General features: G+C 44.8%; 1 protein-coding gene across 3 annotated transcripts in view; it reads left to right on the forward strand.

Moving 5' to 3' along the window:
• The window catches only part of LRP6 (LDL receptor related protein 6), a 106,299-nt gene that overhangs the window by 79,797 nt on the left and 11,338 nt on the right, over nt 1-15,164 (forward strand). For all 3 annotated transcript variants that reach the window (XM_035102240.3, XM_060275147.2, XM_035102241.3), the window contains 7 exons: nt 4,935-5,119; nt 6,325-6,651; nt 7,462-7,664; nt 8,833-9,044; nt 10,722-10,915; nt 13,074-13,283; nt 13,531-13,656. In XM_035102240.3, the coding sequence (XP_034958131.3) occupies nt 4,935-5,119; nt 6,325-6,651; nt 7,462-7,664; nt 8,833-9,044; nt 10,722-10,915; nt 13,074-13,283; nt 13,531-13,656 (1,457 nt within the window). The remainder of the gene's footprint in view (nt 1-4,934; nt 5,120-6,324; nt 6,652-7,461; nt 7,665-8,832; nt 9,045-10,721; nt 10,916-13,073; nt 13,284-13,530; nt 13,657-15,164) is intronic.

Genomic DNA, 15,164 nt, shown 5'->3' on the forward strand with positions numbered 1-15,164 from the left:
AGTCACAAACCCCTTACATGTTGCAGAGTGTTCTTGATGATTTCCTACAGTACATGTGGTGCAAGCCAGGCCTGCTGGGTCTCATCCTAGCCCTGGGTGAGTTGAGGGTATATCCTGTTACATTGATCATGGCAGGAAAATATTAATAGTGGTAGACAAAAAAGATATCTTAAGGAAATCTTCTTTACCTGTTGAATAACCCCTGGTAAGTCTTAACTCATCAAAAACATGATTTGCCCATGCCAATGATTTTCCAACATGTAATGCCAGGGAATAATTAGAATAAAATAGGCAGTATAAGGGTATGGTAATGTGATCCATAGAGTAGATAGGATCATATGTTGTTACACCAGAGGTAGTGGACTTTACTGTACTACAGTTCCCATCATCCCTTCCTCTTGGAGTACAACAACATCTGGAGGGTCACAGGTTAGTCATCATCACTGTCCTCCTTACAATCCCATGCCATGACAGAAACAAAGCTACAGATCACTTGGCAATTTAAAAGCTGTAATATAAAAAGATGTTCAATTTCCCCTATACATTTTTCAGGCAAAACCATTAAAAGATGAGTACCAGTAAAAACAATGTATCTAACTTAATGGGATGCAGCTGGCGCTGTGGGTAGAACCACAGAGCCTAGGGCTTGCCGATCAGAAGGTTGGCGGTTCAAATCCCCGCGACAGGGTGAGCTCCCGTTGCTTGGTCCCTGCTCCTGCCAACCTAGCAGTTCGAAAGCATGTCAAAGTGCAAGTAGATAAATAGGTACCGCTCCAGCGGGAAGGTAAACGGCATTTCCATGTGCTGCTCTGGTTCACCAGAAGCGGCTTAGTCATGCTGGCCACATGACCTGGAAGCTGTACGCCAGCTCCCTCGGCCAGACTAATCTGATCTCATTTTTTGACAGGATTACAAGCCTGGTAAATGAAGGGAATGCTGTGGATATAGCCTATCTTGATTTCAGCAAGGCATTTGACATGGTGCCCTATTATATTCTTGTAAAGAAGCTGGTAAAATGCGGGCTAGACAATGCTACCATTCAGTGGATTTGTAACTGGCTGACTGACCGAACCCAAAGGGTGCTCATCAATGGCTCCTCTTCATCCTGGAGAGAAGTGACTAGTGGGGTGCCACAGGGTTCTGTCTTGGGCCCAGTCTTATTCAACATCTTTATCATGACTTGAATGATGGGCTTGAGGGCATGCTGAGCAAGTTTGACACCAAATTTGGAGGGGTGGCTAATACCCCAGAGGACAGGATCACACTTCAAAATGACCTGAACAGATTAGACAACTGGGCCAAAGCAAACAAGATGAATTTTAACAGGGAGAAATGTAAAGTGCTACACTTGGGCATACAGGATGGGAGACACCTGGCTTGAGAGCAGTACATGTGAAAAGGATCTGGGAGTCCTGGTAGACCACAAACCTGACATGAGTCAACAGTGTGATGCAGCAGCTTAAAAAGCCAATGCAATTCTGGGCTGCATCAATAGGAGTATAGCGTCTAGATCAAGGGAAGTAATAGTACCACTGTATTCTGCTCTGGTCAGACCTTACCTGGAATACTGTGTCCAGTTCTGGGCACCACAGTTCAAGAAGGATACTGATAAGCTGGAATGTGTCCAGAGGAGGGCAACCAAAATGATCAAAGACCTGGAAACGATGCCTTATGAGGAATGGTGTAGAGAGCTGGGTATGTTTAGCCTGGAGAAGAGAAGGTTAAGGGGTGATATGATAGCCATGTTCAAATATATAAAAGGATGTCATATAGAAGAGGGTGAAAGGTTGTTTGCTGCTGCTCCAGAGAAGCGGACACGGAGCAATGGATTCAAGCTACAAGAAAGAAGATTCCACCTAAACATTAGGAAGAACTTCCTGACAGTAAGAGCTATTCAACAGTGGAACTTGCTGCCAAGGAGTGTGGTGGAGTCTCCTCCTTTGGAGGTCTTTAAGCGGAGGCTTGACAGCCATCTGTCAGGAACGCTTTGATGGTGTTTCCTGCTTGGCAGGGGGTTGGACTGGATGGCCCTTGTGGTCTCTTCCAACTCTATGATTCTATGATTCTAATAGAGCGAGATGAGCACCGCAACCCCAGAGTTGGTCACGACTGGACCTAATGGTCGGGGTCCCTTTACCTATCTAACTTAATATAATAACCAGGGCTTTTTTTCAGTACTGATAATAACTAAAATAACCAATAAAAATACGATTAAAATCATATAGCATCTAGCATAGTGGATTATAATTATAAACTGTATATTCCACATTTCCTCTAAGACACTCAGACCAATGTACATATATAATAATAATAATAATAATAATAATAATAATAATAATAATAATAATATTTATACCCCACCCATTATACCCCTGGGGGGCTTCCAACAGAAAAATAAAACACAGTAATCTATTAAACATTAAAAAGCCTCCCTGAACAGGGCTGCCTTCAGATGTCTTCTAAAAGTCTGGTAGTTGTTTTCCTCTTTGACATCTGTTGGGAGGGCATTCATTCCACAGGGCAGGCGCCACCACCGAGAAGGCCCTCTGCCTAGTTCCCTGCAACTTGGCTTCTCGCAACGAGGGAACCGCCAGAAGGCCCTCGGTGCTGGATCTCAGTGTCCGAGCAGAATGTTGGAAGTATACTCCTTCAGGTATACTGGACTGATGCCATTTAGGGCTTTACAAGTCAACACCAACACTTTGAATTGTGCTCAGAAACGTACTGGGAGCCAATGTAGATCTTTCAAGACCGGTGTTATGTGGTCTCGGTGGCCGCTCCCAGTCACCAGTCTAGCTGCCGCATTCTGGATTAGTTGTAGTTTCCGAGTCACCTTCAAAGGTAGCCCCACGTAGAGCGCATTGCACTAGTCCAAGCGAGAGATAACTAGAGCATGCACCACTCTGGCTAGACAGTCTGCAGGCAGGTAGGGTCTCATCCTGCGTACCAAATGGACCTGATAGACAGCTGCCCTGGACACAGAATTGACCTGCGCCTCCATGGACAGCTGTGAGTCCAAAATGACTCCCAGGGTGCGCACCCGGTCCTTCAGGGGAAACAGTTACCCCATTCAGGACCAGGGAGTCCTCCACGCCTGCCCGCCTCCTGTCCCCCACGAACAGTACTTCTGTCTTGTCAGGATTCAACCTCAATCTGTTAGCCGCCATCCATCCTCCAACCGCCTCCAGGCACTCACATAGGACCTTCACTGCCTTCACTGGTTCTGATTTAAAAGAGAGGTAGAGCTGGGTATCATCAGCATACTGATGGACACCCACCCCAAACCCCCTGATGATCTCTCCCAGCGGCTGCATGTGGATGTTAAAAAGCATGGGGGAGAGGACTGAGCCCTGAGGCACCCCACAAGTGAGAGCCCAGGGGTCTGAACACTCATCCCCCACCACCACTTTCTGAACACGGCCCAGAAGGAAGGAATGGAACCACTGTATAACAGTGCCCTCAGCTCCCAACCCCTCTAGACATTCCAGCAGGATATTATGGTTGATGGTGTCAAAAGCCGCTGAGAGATCCAGCAGAACTAGGAAACAGCTCTCACCTTTGTCCCTAGCCCGCCGGAGATCATCGACCAGTGCGACCAGGGCAGTTTCAGTCCCATGATGAGGCCTGAATCCTGACTGGAAGGGATCCAAATGGTCCGCTTCTTCCAGGCGTTCCTGGAGTTGTTCAGCAACCACTCGCTCAATCACCTTGCCCAAGAATGGAAGATTTGAGACTGGGTGATAGTTGGCCATATTACCCGCATCTAAAGATGGTTTTTTAAGAAGTGGTTTAATGACCGCCTCTTTCAGTGGGTCTGGGAATACTCCCTCATAGAGGGAAGCATTTACCACCCCGCGGAGCCCATCGCCCAGCCCTTCCCAGCTCGCTTTTATTAGCCAGGATGGGCAAGGGTCAAGGAGACAGGTGGTTGGTTTCACTCGTCCAAGCAGCCTGTCCACATCCTCGGAGGTAACAGATTGAAATTGATCCCATGAAACATGACTAGACAGGGCTCCCACAGTGGAGTCTACCTCCCTCTGAATCTGAGCGACTTCATCTGCAAAAAACTTTGCAAAAGCATTACAGGAGATATTGGGGTCCCTACCAGGGCCTGATTGATGACGAAGGTGGTTCAGATAGATTGCGAACCACCTGGAACAGTCTCCTGCTGCTGTTTTCTGCAGATGCGATAGAAACGGTGAAGAAGGTCCTCTTCGCTGTCGCCATTGCCACTTGGTAGGCTCGAAGTTGAGCTCTAGCCCGTGTTCGGTCGGATTCAGAATGCGTTTTCCGCCACCGGCGCTCTAGCCGTCTCAGCGACTGTTTCATCACCCTCAGCTCCGTAGAAAACCACAGGGCTGTCCAGGCTCCATGCAATCGGAGAGGGCGCTTTGGAGCCAAACAGTCAATAGCCCTGGTTAACTCCACATTCCAGCGGGCCACCAGGGAATCGGCTGAAAGGCCATCAATATGGGATAAAGCATCCCCTACCACTCTCTGGAAGCCATTTGGATCCATTAAGTGGCGGGGCGGACCATCCGAATAGGTCCCACCTCCCTGCCAAGGGGAAGGGTCGCGGAGAAGTTCAGTTGCACCAGGTAGTGATCTGACCATGGCACTTTGTTAGTTTCGCTTTTACTTAGTGTCAGATCACCATATATTCCTTCTTTATCTTCCACAGCAGCCCTGTAAGGTAAGTTAGGCTCAGAGTCATTATGTACCTAAAGCCACCCATTGTTTGCAATGGCTGTGTGAATATTTAAACCTAGGGATTTATTATACACAATACAGTGAAACTATTTACCTCTCAAAAGAAATGAAAGTTATGTTGTGTGCTAAAACTAATGTTTAAGCATTATAGTTCTGATATATTTCTATGTTTTGTCTTTGGTTCTGTATGAGATGAATACAGAATATTTGATCTATATTTTCAGATTCATGTACTGGACAGAATGGGGTGGAAAGCCCAAAATTGACAGAGCTGCCATGGATGGTAGTGAACGTACAACATTGGTGCCGAATGTGGGACGGGCTAATGGGCTCACAATTGATTATGCTAAAAGAAGATTGTATTGGACTGATTTGGATACCAACCTAATTGAGTCTTCAAATATGCTAGGTACAGTTTCGCTGGTTTGTTGGAACATGCTAGGATTCTTGAAGTCAGCTGAAGTGGGGATCGGGGTATTTAAAATGCTGCCTGCTCCAGTAAACCCAACTGCTAAGGTCTTCAGTGAAATCTGACTGGCCAGCTGGCTGTCTCTTTCCCCCTCTTACAATCTACTGTATCTGATCCATTCCTCTTGATGTTTCGTTGCTTTGTGAAGACTCTCATTCTCCAATGATTGACTGGTTCTGATACTAATTTAGTGCCTTTGTTTTCTGCTGACCCATATTTTGTTTTCTTACTTAGTTTTTAATGGTATGCAATGTTTTGAGCTGTGGTGCTTTTGAGAGCCAGGAAAGGGGATGTGTACATTTATTGTAAAATGAAAACATAAAAAGTGTTCCCACCTACTAAATGTACAGTCTCCAGATTAGAGTTGAAGTCTGAATGCCATGTAGAATAAGTGGGAGGCCTGTCCAGGCCACCAGTGAAATACCAATACTCTGATCGTTTTTTCAATTTCCCGGTGAGGCGGGGGGGGGGAGCCCCGAGGGGCTCTCGCTACTGGCTGCAAGCGCCCAGCAACCCACTCCTGGGACAGTGTCAGGTGGGGAGTTTGACTGGGGCAGTACACCTGTCAAACCATAACGCAGGTGTCCTAAGGCGAGCTCAGAGGACAGAAACCTCCCGCGGAGCAGAAGGGCAAAAGCTCGCTTGATACTGATTTTCAGAAAGAACCAACCAGTTATTCATTAGTATCATATAAATATAAATTACTGTCCCTATGAAAAAAGATTTATGAATATAACTTTTTACACTGTCAGAATTACTTTGTTCTAGTGTGTCTAAAAGGTTTTCCCATAAATTTCTCCATTCATTCTCTATTCATTCATTTGCAAAGTTTCACTTAATACTTGTTTATCAAAAGGAGCTCAGGGTGGCATACATTATTCTCCTTCTTCCTATTTGTCCTTGCAGCAACCCTGTGAGGTAGGTTAGTGATTGGATCAAGGTTACACAGCGTAGGTTTGAAACAGTGCAGATTTGAAACTGAGCTCCCAACTTGTAGTCCTACTAGCTAATCACTACACCACACTGGCTCTCATGTTCATTATATCTATGAGTTACTGTTGATGTATTTGATTAGAACTGTCCTTCCTAGTGTGGGAGAGGTGGGGAAATCTTGACATCAGTGTATATTTTTCTTTCTAAAACAGGTCTTGACCGTGATGTTATAGCAGATGACTTGCCTCATCCATTTGGTCTGACTCAGTACCAGGATTACATCTATTGGACAGACTGGAGCCGGCGAAGCATTGAACGTGCCAACAAGACCAGTGGCCAAAACAGAACTGTCATCCAAAACCACTTGGATTACGTGATGGATATCCTAGTATTCCATTCATCCCGTCAAGCGGGCTGGAATGAATGTGCTTCCAGTAATGGGCATTGTTCCCACCTCTGCTTGGCAGTGCCTGTTGGTGGTTTTGTCTGCGGATGTCCAGCTCACTATTCCTTGAATTCTGACAACAGAACATGTAGCGGTAAGCCATAAACACAGTTAGGTGGTGCAGAGGGCAAAGGGCTATGTTTTTGTGGTTCCTCTCAAATATTACAGTAATGTTTGAAATACAAACAAAAATGAGATTTAGCTGTAGTGGATGGAGCAGGAATATGCCAAATACTGAGCCATTTCCACATGTAACATAGAAAGGTTTGTTGGGGTCTGATATAACTTGATTCTTGCAAGATTTGAATATACTGTATATTCCTGCATATAAGACTACTTTTTAACCCAGAAAAATCTTCTCAAAAGTCGGGGGTCATCTTATACGCCGGGTCGTATTTCTTATACGGCGAGTATATCCCAAACTCTATATTTTAACTGGAGAAGCTGGGGGTCGTCTTATACACCCAGTCGTCTTATACGCCGGAATATACAGGTAGGTTGCATGTGTTAGGCTTTTTGTTTTTTATTCATGGCTGAAAAACTCAGTAACTTTCTGTTTAGCTGTTTCCCTAAATGCTCAAAATACATTGCATGAATTAGTTCTCTAATACTAACCCTAAGCATAGGCCACTCATATTATACAGTACCTATATTTCAGATTGGAGAGCTCAGAGAGCCTTGAGCCTTGTTGGAGGCTATCCAGCAAGTTCATGACTGACATCATGCTTGAATTTAAGATTTGAGCTTTATTCTTAATACTCAAGCCATAATGGAGACTATCAAGATATCCAGAGCAAAATAGATTTTTTAATACGTGTGTAGTAGCATAAACATGTTTTTGTGAAATGAATAGTTTTTTTGTTTTTGAAAATGACCGGTTGGCTTTTTTGTATTTATGTTTAAGCCCCTACCAGTTTTTTGCTGTTCAGTCAGAAGAATGCAATAAATCGCATGGTGATAGATGAGCAGCAGAGTCCAGATATTATCCTTCCAATCCATAGCCTCAGGAACATCCGAGCCATTGACTATGACCCTGTAGACAAGCACCTGTACTGGATTGACTCTCGGCAAAACATTATCAGGAGGTCACATGAGGATGGCAGCCAGGTATTTTAAGTGTGGGTTGTTGGGGTTTCCAAAGGATTGGGGGGGGGGAGAGAATAGGGCTCTTTAAAATGGTATTCATGTTCTAAATATTTTATAAATGAATTTTGTATACTAAAATCTACTGGGTATATGTGGAATATGGTCATGGATGGAGAACAGATGTAAATAATAGGAATACCTCAATTTTGAGGAGATCGTATTATATTTCAAACCTACCTATCTCTTAGTTTTATGAGTCTTTGGAGAATTAGCTAAAATTAGTACAGATTCTGTAGATTTGTGAACAGACATCCCATAAAACTAGTAAAGCACAACATTTGAGAGACCTTGCTTTAGAAGTAGAACTACAATATGTTTTAAATATTTTTATGTTCCTATTAAAATGGGCATGAGAAGTCAAGCTGATGTTTATTCTGAATATATGTAATAAACTTCCTTCTGGTACCTGAATATTAACTGTAGATTGTGTATTACAAACAGTGCCAACCTGGTAATTTAAATATCAAAGACTGCATTTATCTGGACAGCTATTTTACTTCCTTGTTCACTTTAAAATAAAATAAAAATGAAATAAAAGACAACAGCAGGGGTCTTAAAGTGCATTGAAATGCTTTAACAAGCACTAAATTGGGAAACATTTCCTGTTATATTCAAAAATGAACTCATGCATGGATAGATAAAAATCACCAACTGTGGGAACCACATACTGCTGACACAGCAATCTCTCTTTCTTGGAATTACAGTAGAAGCATGAAAATGAGAAGTGCTGCACTTTTAATGGATTATTGAATATTGCTTTCTTTCCTTCTTTCTTTCTAAACCGTCCTATACCCAAAGGTCTCAGGGCAGTACTCATATTTGATATAAGTTTATGTGAATTTTTACTTTGTATCAGATTGTTAATGTTTGATGTTTTATTATGTTTTTAAATGTGTTGGAAGCCACCCTGAGTGGATGGGGCAACCCAGCCAGATGGGTGGGAAAGAAAGAAAGAAAACATTATTATTATTTTCTGTTTCAACACTTAGCTGTAACTTGTGCCAAGGAACTTTGAGGCTCTGAATTATTTTAAAGCCATTGCTTTCACATAGTAATTCTGCATTGTGTAGCTAATTCTCTTCTGGTTGCTTCCTTGGATCAGTCTTCAATCTTTTTCTTCCCACCCCAGAGCTTTACAGTTGTGATGAGTCCAGTTCCAAATCAGAACCTAGACATACAACCCTATGATCTGAGTATTGACATCTACAGTCGTTATGTTTATTGGACTTGTGAAGCCACAAATGTAATCAATGTTACACGCCTGGATGGAAGGCTGATGGGGGTGGTTCTGAAAGGAGACCAGGATAAGCCCAGGGCCATTGTTGTAAACCCAGAAAAAGGGTAGGTAGCGTGTTGCATGGAATATACATGCTTAAAACTCAGCAATCAAAGCACCAGGTTCTCTTTTTTTTTATCAGCTCACCTTCTTGAAATAGAAGGTGCTTCTATGACAGAGTAACTAATGGAAGAATGGTTGTCAGCAGAGTGGAATGGCATGTTGGGTGGACTTAGTGATTGGAAGAGGGATGGCAGTGGAGAGTGTGGCTGTGTAAGAGAGAGAAAAACGGGGTGGGGAAAATAAAATGAGAGAGATTACTAGTTGAATAGTTAGGGGATAGCTGTTATGAAATTTGGCATTGATAGTTATTGGATCAGGGAAGCACGACTTTAAAATATACCGTGTTTTCCCTTTTTTAATACGTAGTCATAAAGTAAGGCATGGCAGGGTTTTTAATCATTTGAGAAATGTAAGACATACCCCGAAAATAAGCCATACTTCCGCGACGTGCGGAGCAAGACCACCGAGCGCCCCAGCCAGCTAGCGGGACCCAGCACGCCGGCCGCAACAGGAGGAGGAAGCTGCCGGGTTGGGTCGGTGCCCGGAAGCGGCGGCTGCAGTGCCGATAGAGCATGCAGCAGTGCCGCACGGAGCACCGAGGGCACAAGCCAGCAGGACCCAGCTCCTGCAATGCCGGCCGTGGCAGGAGGAGGAACCTGCCAGGTCGGGTTAGCGCTCGGAAGCGGCGGCTGCAGCGCTGACAAAACGCGAAGCAGCACCGCACTCTCTCTGTGTGTGTGTGTCCGTCTCTCTCTGTGTGTGTGCGCGCGCGTCTCTCTCGCTCTCTCCCCGTGCGTCTTTCTCTCTCCCCCTCTGTGCGCGTCTGTCTTTCTCTGTATGTTTGTGATCGCGTCTCTCCCCCCCCCCCCCCCCGACAGAGAAAAGGTGCCGCGCAGGTTCCTCTTCGGCTCATCATTCAGCCGCCCCGGCCTCCTCGCCGAGAGCTGACGCCGCTCCTCTCCCCCTCCTTCCCTTTCCCCCCTCCCTTCCCTTCCTGCCGTTGGTCCGTCAGTTGGAGTTGCGCGCGCCAGAGACGCAGGCCCAAGCCTCGCCCCCCTCGCACTTCCTTCCCGAGCGTCTCGGAGCTGGACGGGTCCCGGCCTCCCTCCTCATTCCCCGGCCAGCGTGAGAGAGCCCGGGGAGCAGCCTCTATACCTCTGCGCGCGCACACACCCGGCCACCGCCACCTTCGAAGCCATGGCGGCGAGCACCAAGCCGAAGCAGGAGAAGCACCTAAAGCTGCTGAGGGAGATGAGCAGCCTCCCTGTGCTCCCACCCAACCGCAAGTGCTTCGACTGTGACCAGTGCAGTCCCGCCTACACCGACATGACGGTGGGCAGCTTTGTGTATACCTCCTGCTCCGGCATCTTACGAGGTTTAAATCCACCTCACAGAGTGAAGTCTCTCTCCCCCCCCCCCCGTGTGCACGTCTGTCTCCTAGGCAGGTGGACATCCAGCCTCTGCTTAGAAGCCTCCAAGGTAGGAGAGCCCTTGACTCAGGATGGGGAGGAGGGGAAACGGAGAGAATAAGACGGTGTAAAGTTGTAAGACGGTGTCTTAAAAAAGGGGAAACACGGTATATAATATCCACATCTTAGATATTATGCTCCATAAATAAATATATGGGGAAGGACAGCTTTTAAGAAAAGGACATAAATGACCTAACTCTGTTTTTATAGGTACATGTATTTCACCAATCACCAGGAGAGGTCTCCTCCTAAAATAGAAAGGGCTGCATTAGATGGAACTGAACGTGAGGTCTTGTTTTCCAGTGGACTGAGCAGGCCTGTAGCCTTGGCAATTGACAACCAGTTGGGGAAGCTCTTTTGGGCAGATTTTGACCTCCGGAAAATTGAGAGCAGTGACCTTTCAGGTAGAGTAAAACAACAACTTCCTTTTACCAATTTTAATCAGTGTTGTAAGTATTTCATAAACTGGTAGGAAGGAATGGGTATTTTTCTTGCTCCATTGCTGTTTCCCCCTTTCTTCTTTATATTTTCATTGTAGTGAACTTGCAGAAATTTCTGTAAGGCAAGAGCAGACTACACTCAGTTTAAATATACTAAAATAATTCCTACTGTGCCCATTGAGCATTTTCTTGTGCTATGCTCTATGGAATTGGGTGATAACCAGCTCTGTAAAGCAGCTTGTCAATGTGTTTTAGACACTTCTTATTTTCCAGGACTGAGCTCTGCATTAATCTTGAGTGTGTCAACTAAGGGATGGATTGGATCTTCTGGCTAAAATCCAGAATGGACCTACAACTAATTAGAAACACCAATTTTTTTTCCTTGGTATCCACTCCTGAAAACAGTATTTTAGAGTTCATTATCTGACCAAACTCTCACTGGTTTCCTTAAGAAGTGCTTATATTGAGCTACATTTCCAAGTGATGCCCATTGCAGTCTTGGATGGCTGCTATATAACAAGGTCTTAACCATAGACAGAGTTTGTATTTGTGGTCAACTTCAGGCCAACACTCATCTGTTAGCCTGTCCCCTAGGGCTGGTCAATATTTGGTTTTCAACATCGCAATATATCACCAGCTAAACATCATGATTTTTCAGTATATCATGATGTCTGATAGCATGCTTCAACGCCTACATGCCAACTTCATGGGTCTGAGGACAGTTCAGTGCCCCAAAGTATGCTGGGATGGGGCTGAGCGCCCCTCCCCATGTTGAGAGGCAGCCTCAGCTGGGCCTCCCCATGGTGGTGGGTGGCCTCCCTGGGCCTCGCATGTGTCATGTTACACGTGTGTGACGTCATGCGCATGCAATGAGCCCCCCCCCCATGGCGTGTGGAACTCTGTACCTCTGCTTCAACTAAACCATTGAAAGATTTGGACAGAAATATATTATTGTTCTATGCAATTTTGTGCGCATTTTTACAATTTAAGTAAGTAGTTGATTTAATAAAAACATTAAATAAACTTCCATATAATATATTTAATATATTTTCAACTAAATTAAGAGTAGTTCAAATTGCATCTGTTTCCACACTCGGAGGTCTAAGTGGAATAACCCCCACTGAGTTCAACTAAACTTTCCTAGGAGTAAGCCCCATTGAATTTAGTAGGGCTTGGCTTTTGAGTAGAGACACATTTGCTTGCATTGCTTACTGACAAACACTCTCCCCATCATTGTCACCTCATGTCACACAGTACCCAACCTCCTATTTCAGCATAAGGCAGCTAGTTAAATCTTCCCCCTCCATTTCCCCCTGACACAGAAGGACACCCCCCCCCCCAAAAAAAACCACCCCATCTCACAGGGATCAGCTGCTGCCTGAGACTCTAAATCATTAAGTTTTCCCTCACACAAGTCCCCACATGAGAGCCTGTGGTAAATTGAACAACTTCATGTAATTGGCGTGCAGTGAGATGTGTGCACTATATTTAATTATTAATTGGTGATAAGCGGTAGGATCTGCTACATATTAATTATGTAATTCAACATGTATATTAGAAAGACAGGTTTTACACACGCACGCGCACACACTGTCCTAGATCAAACAAACTGTCCATCTAGTACAGCATTCTGTTTCCCCCAGTGGCCCACCAGATGCCTTTGGGAAATCTGTAAGGTTGAGGGCAAAAGCTGCCTCCCACTGCTGAATCCTGGCAGCTGGTATTCAGTGGCACAGTGTCTTGTAATCTAGAGTTTACATATGGCGTACAGGGGGGTGGGGGGGCATTTGTTCCATCTTCTGGCTGTTGGCCATTGGGGTGCCTCAGGATGCATCTTTTCCTCTTGTTTGTCTGTCTGAGGGAGGCTGTGAGTAATCCTGAACAGGTATGGGGATTGCTTGCTTCCTTTCAGCCCAAAACTAATGTAATCCAGATATTAAGATGGGTTGGGAAATTAGTTCATTGGGATAGAGACTTGCAATCCGTTTTGGATGGGGTGACGTTCTCCTTGGATGACCAGCCAAACACGTGAGGAGGGGCAGTGAGTAGTTACTTTGTGCGTTATTTCTCATTGAACGCTTGTTGCCACATTTTCCAACTATATTTCCTCTCCACTCCATAGGAGCCAATCGGATAGTCTTAGAAGATACCAACATACTACAACCAGTAGGGCTGACTGTGTTTGAAAACTGGCTGTACTGGATTGACAGACATCAACAGATGATTGAAAAGATCGACACAACACTTCGAGAGGGACGTATGAAAGTTCAGGCTCGTATTACCCAGCTCAGCGATATTCATGCTGTTAAGGAACTCAACATGCAGGAGTACAGTAAGTGTCAAGCAACATAACAGGGAAGAAAAACTAAATGACCCATATCATACATGGTTAAGATTTTGTTGGTTTCTTTATGTACTATACTGTTCACTACCATTGAGGAATCCCCCAGTAAACTCCTAATGAGCCATAGGGTTACCTGGAATATAATTTGGAAACCAATGATATATGCTGTATTTTATTTTTTTAAAACAGTTTTAATACATGAACAATAAGTTTCCGCTCTTATTTTGCTCCCTAGGACAGCACCCCTGTTCCCAAGATAATGGTGGTTGCTCACACATTTGTATTGTTAAAGGTGATGGAACGACACGTTGTTCCTGCCCTGTGCACCTTGTCTTGCTCCAGGATGAACTTTCTTGTGGAGGTAAAGCTTCTTTTTATTTTGTTTCCATTTTTAAGTGGCATCATTCCCCCTATGTAAGTCAATACAAAGATCTGAAAACCCACTTCAAACCCTGTTTTCAAAATCTGGTTAAAGTGGGAAGCCCAAGTAGTACTCACCATGACTAAAATCATATCATTCTAAATCATGATTAAAACAGAGCAGGCTTGGGGTGGGGTGGGATTGTACTAAAGAGGGGGAAAGGAGTGCACAAGCCTGCATCTTACTCCAAAGCATTGTTAAGAGAGATGCCTCTGCAGTCCAAGGCTAGACATTTAGGGCAGTTAACATTCTCCAAATTTATGCTCCATTCAATCAATAGTAACTATAGTCTTGCTAACTAGGGTGGAATCTACACACATATAAAAACCATCCTGAAAATGCTTTTTTTTTAAAGAAAAAAAGTGTTTTTAAAAATACATTGAACTTTCTATAAGGCTCAGGATCTCCATCTAGTGTCACATTGTATATTTCACTTAAAACACACTTTAAATGTTTTATTTGCAGTCGTATAGGTGAGTCCTAGGTGTGAATAGCTGCATTGAGATTGTGGTGGTCAGGGCCTGCTCTAAGGCAAGGCTGGGTAGCTCAGGGCCGCCAGGGGGGCGCCGCACGGCTGGTTAAAAAACCCTCACTCAGAAACAAGACCTATTGTATGCATTTATAGAAAGCACATAACTAGACACTGAGTCACTGTGGTGCACCCATCTGCTGTACATTATATCCCTTTTTAATGTTTTCATATAGACTTTTATTGTAGAACAGGCAGGTGCATTATATGAATCATAAGAGCAGCAACAGTGGATAAAATCAGGCCAAAACTTTATTAGGGTCAGTTCATAATGCCACAAGCCCCATGTTGATGGAATGAATCCACTGGGTTTGCACTGCTCCAAACCTGTTCCATGGGAGTTGGCCAGTGGTGCAAGCCAAGCAAGCAAGATCTCACTGGGGGATCAGGGTACAGATTCCAACCAAGCTTGGGTTTGCTGTGGTCAATCCTCCCCTCAGGCCCCTATGTTAATCCTGCCCAATGCCATTTCCACCCTCATACAAACAATGTTCTCCCACCTAACAAAGGAAGGCCATAATTTCACTGAGGGAAACTCCCTCATTGGGAGGGAAGCCCAGTGAAGTGCCAATCAGGTTGAAGGGGGCAGGAATCCTTTCTGGCCCTGTCAACCAGCAACCCAAAATTGCTCAGTGTAGGCTCTAACCTGAGGGTGGGCAGGTGAGATGCTCTCAAAGCAAAATGGCTCTGAGCTACAGGGAAAGCAGCCTTATCTAGGCTTTCTCCCTCCCCCTTGCAAGGACTCATAGTGCAGCTTTTTCCTATGAGCCATTGCACAGAGAGGAGAGTGGGCAAAACCTTGCCCAGTCTTTTGCTGCGATCTCTGGGGCACAGTGCCACCAAGGAAAGGCACTTATTGGGCATGGAACAACTAGCAGAGGCAAAGGAGGATTCTCCTTTTTGTGTGTATGAACTTAAC

The sequence above is a fragment of the Zootoca vivipara genome, chromosome 5 (genome assembly GCF_965207765.1).
Source record: "Zootoca vivipara chromosome 5, rZooViv2.hap1.1, whole genome shotgun sequence".
Taxonomy (NCBI): domain Eukaryota; kingdom Metazoa; phylum Chordata; class Lepidosauria; order Squamata; family Lacertidae; genus Zootoca; species Zootoca vivipara.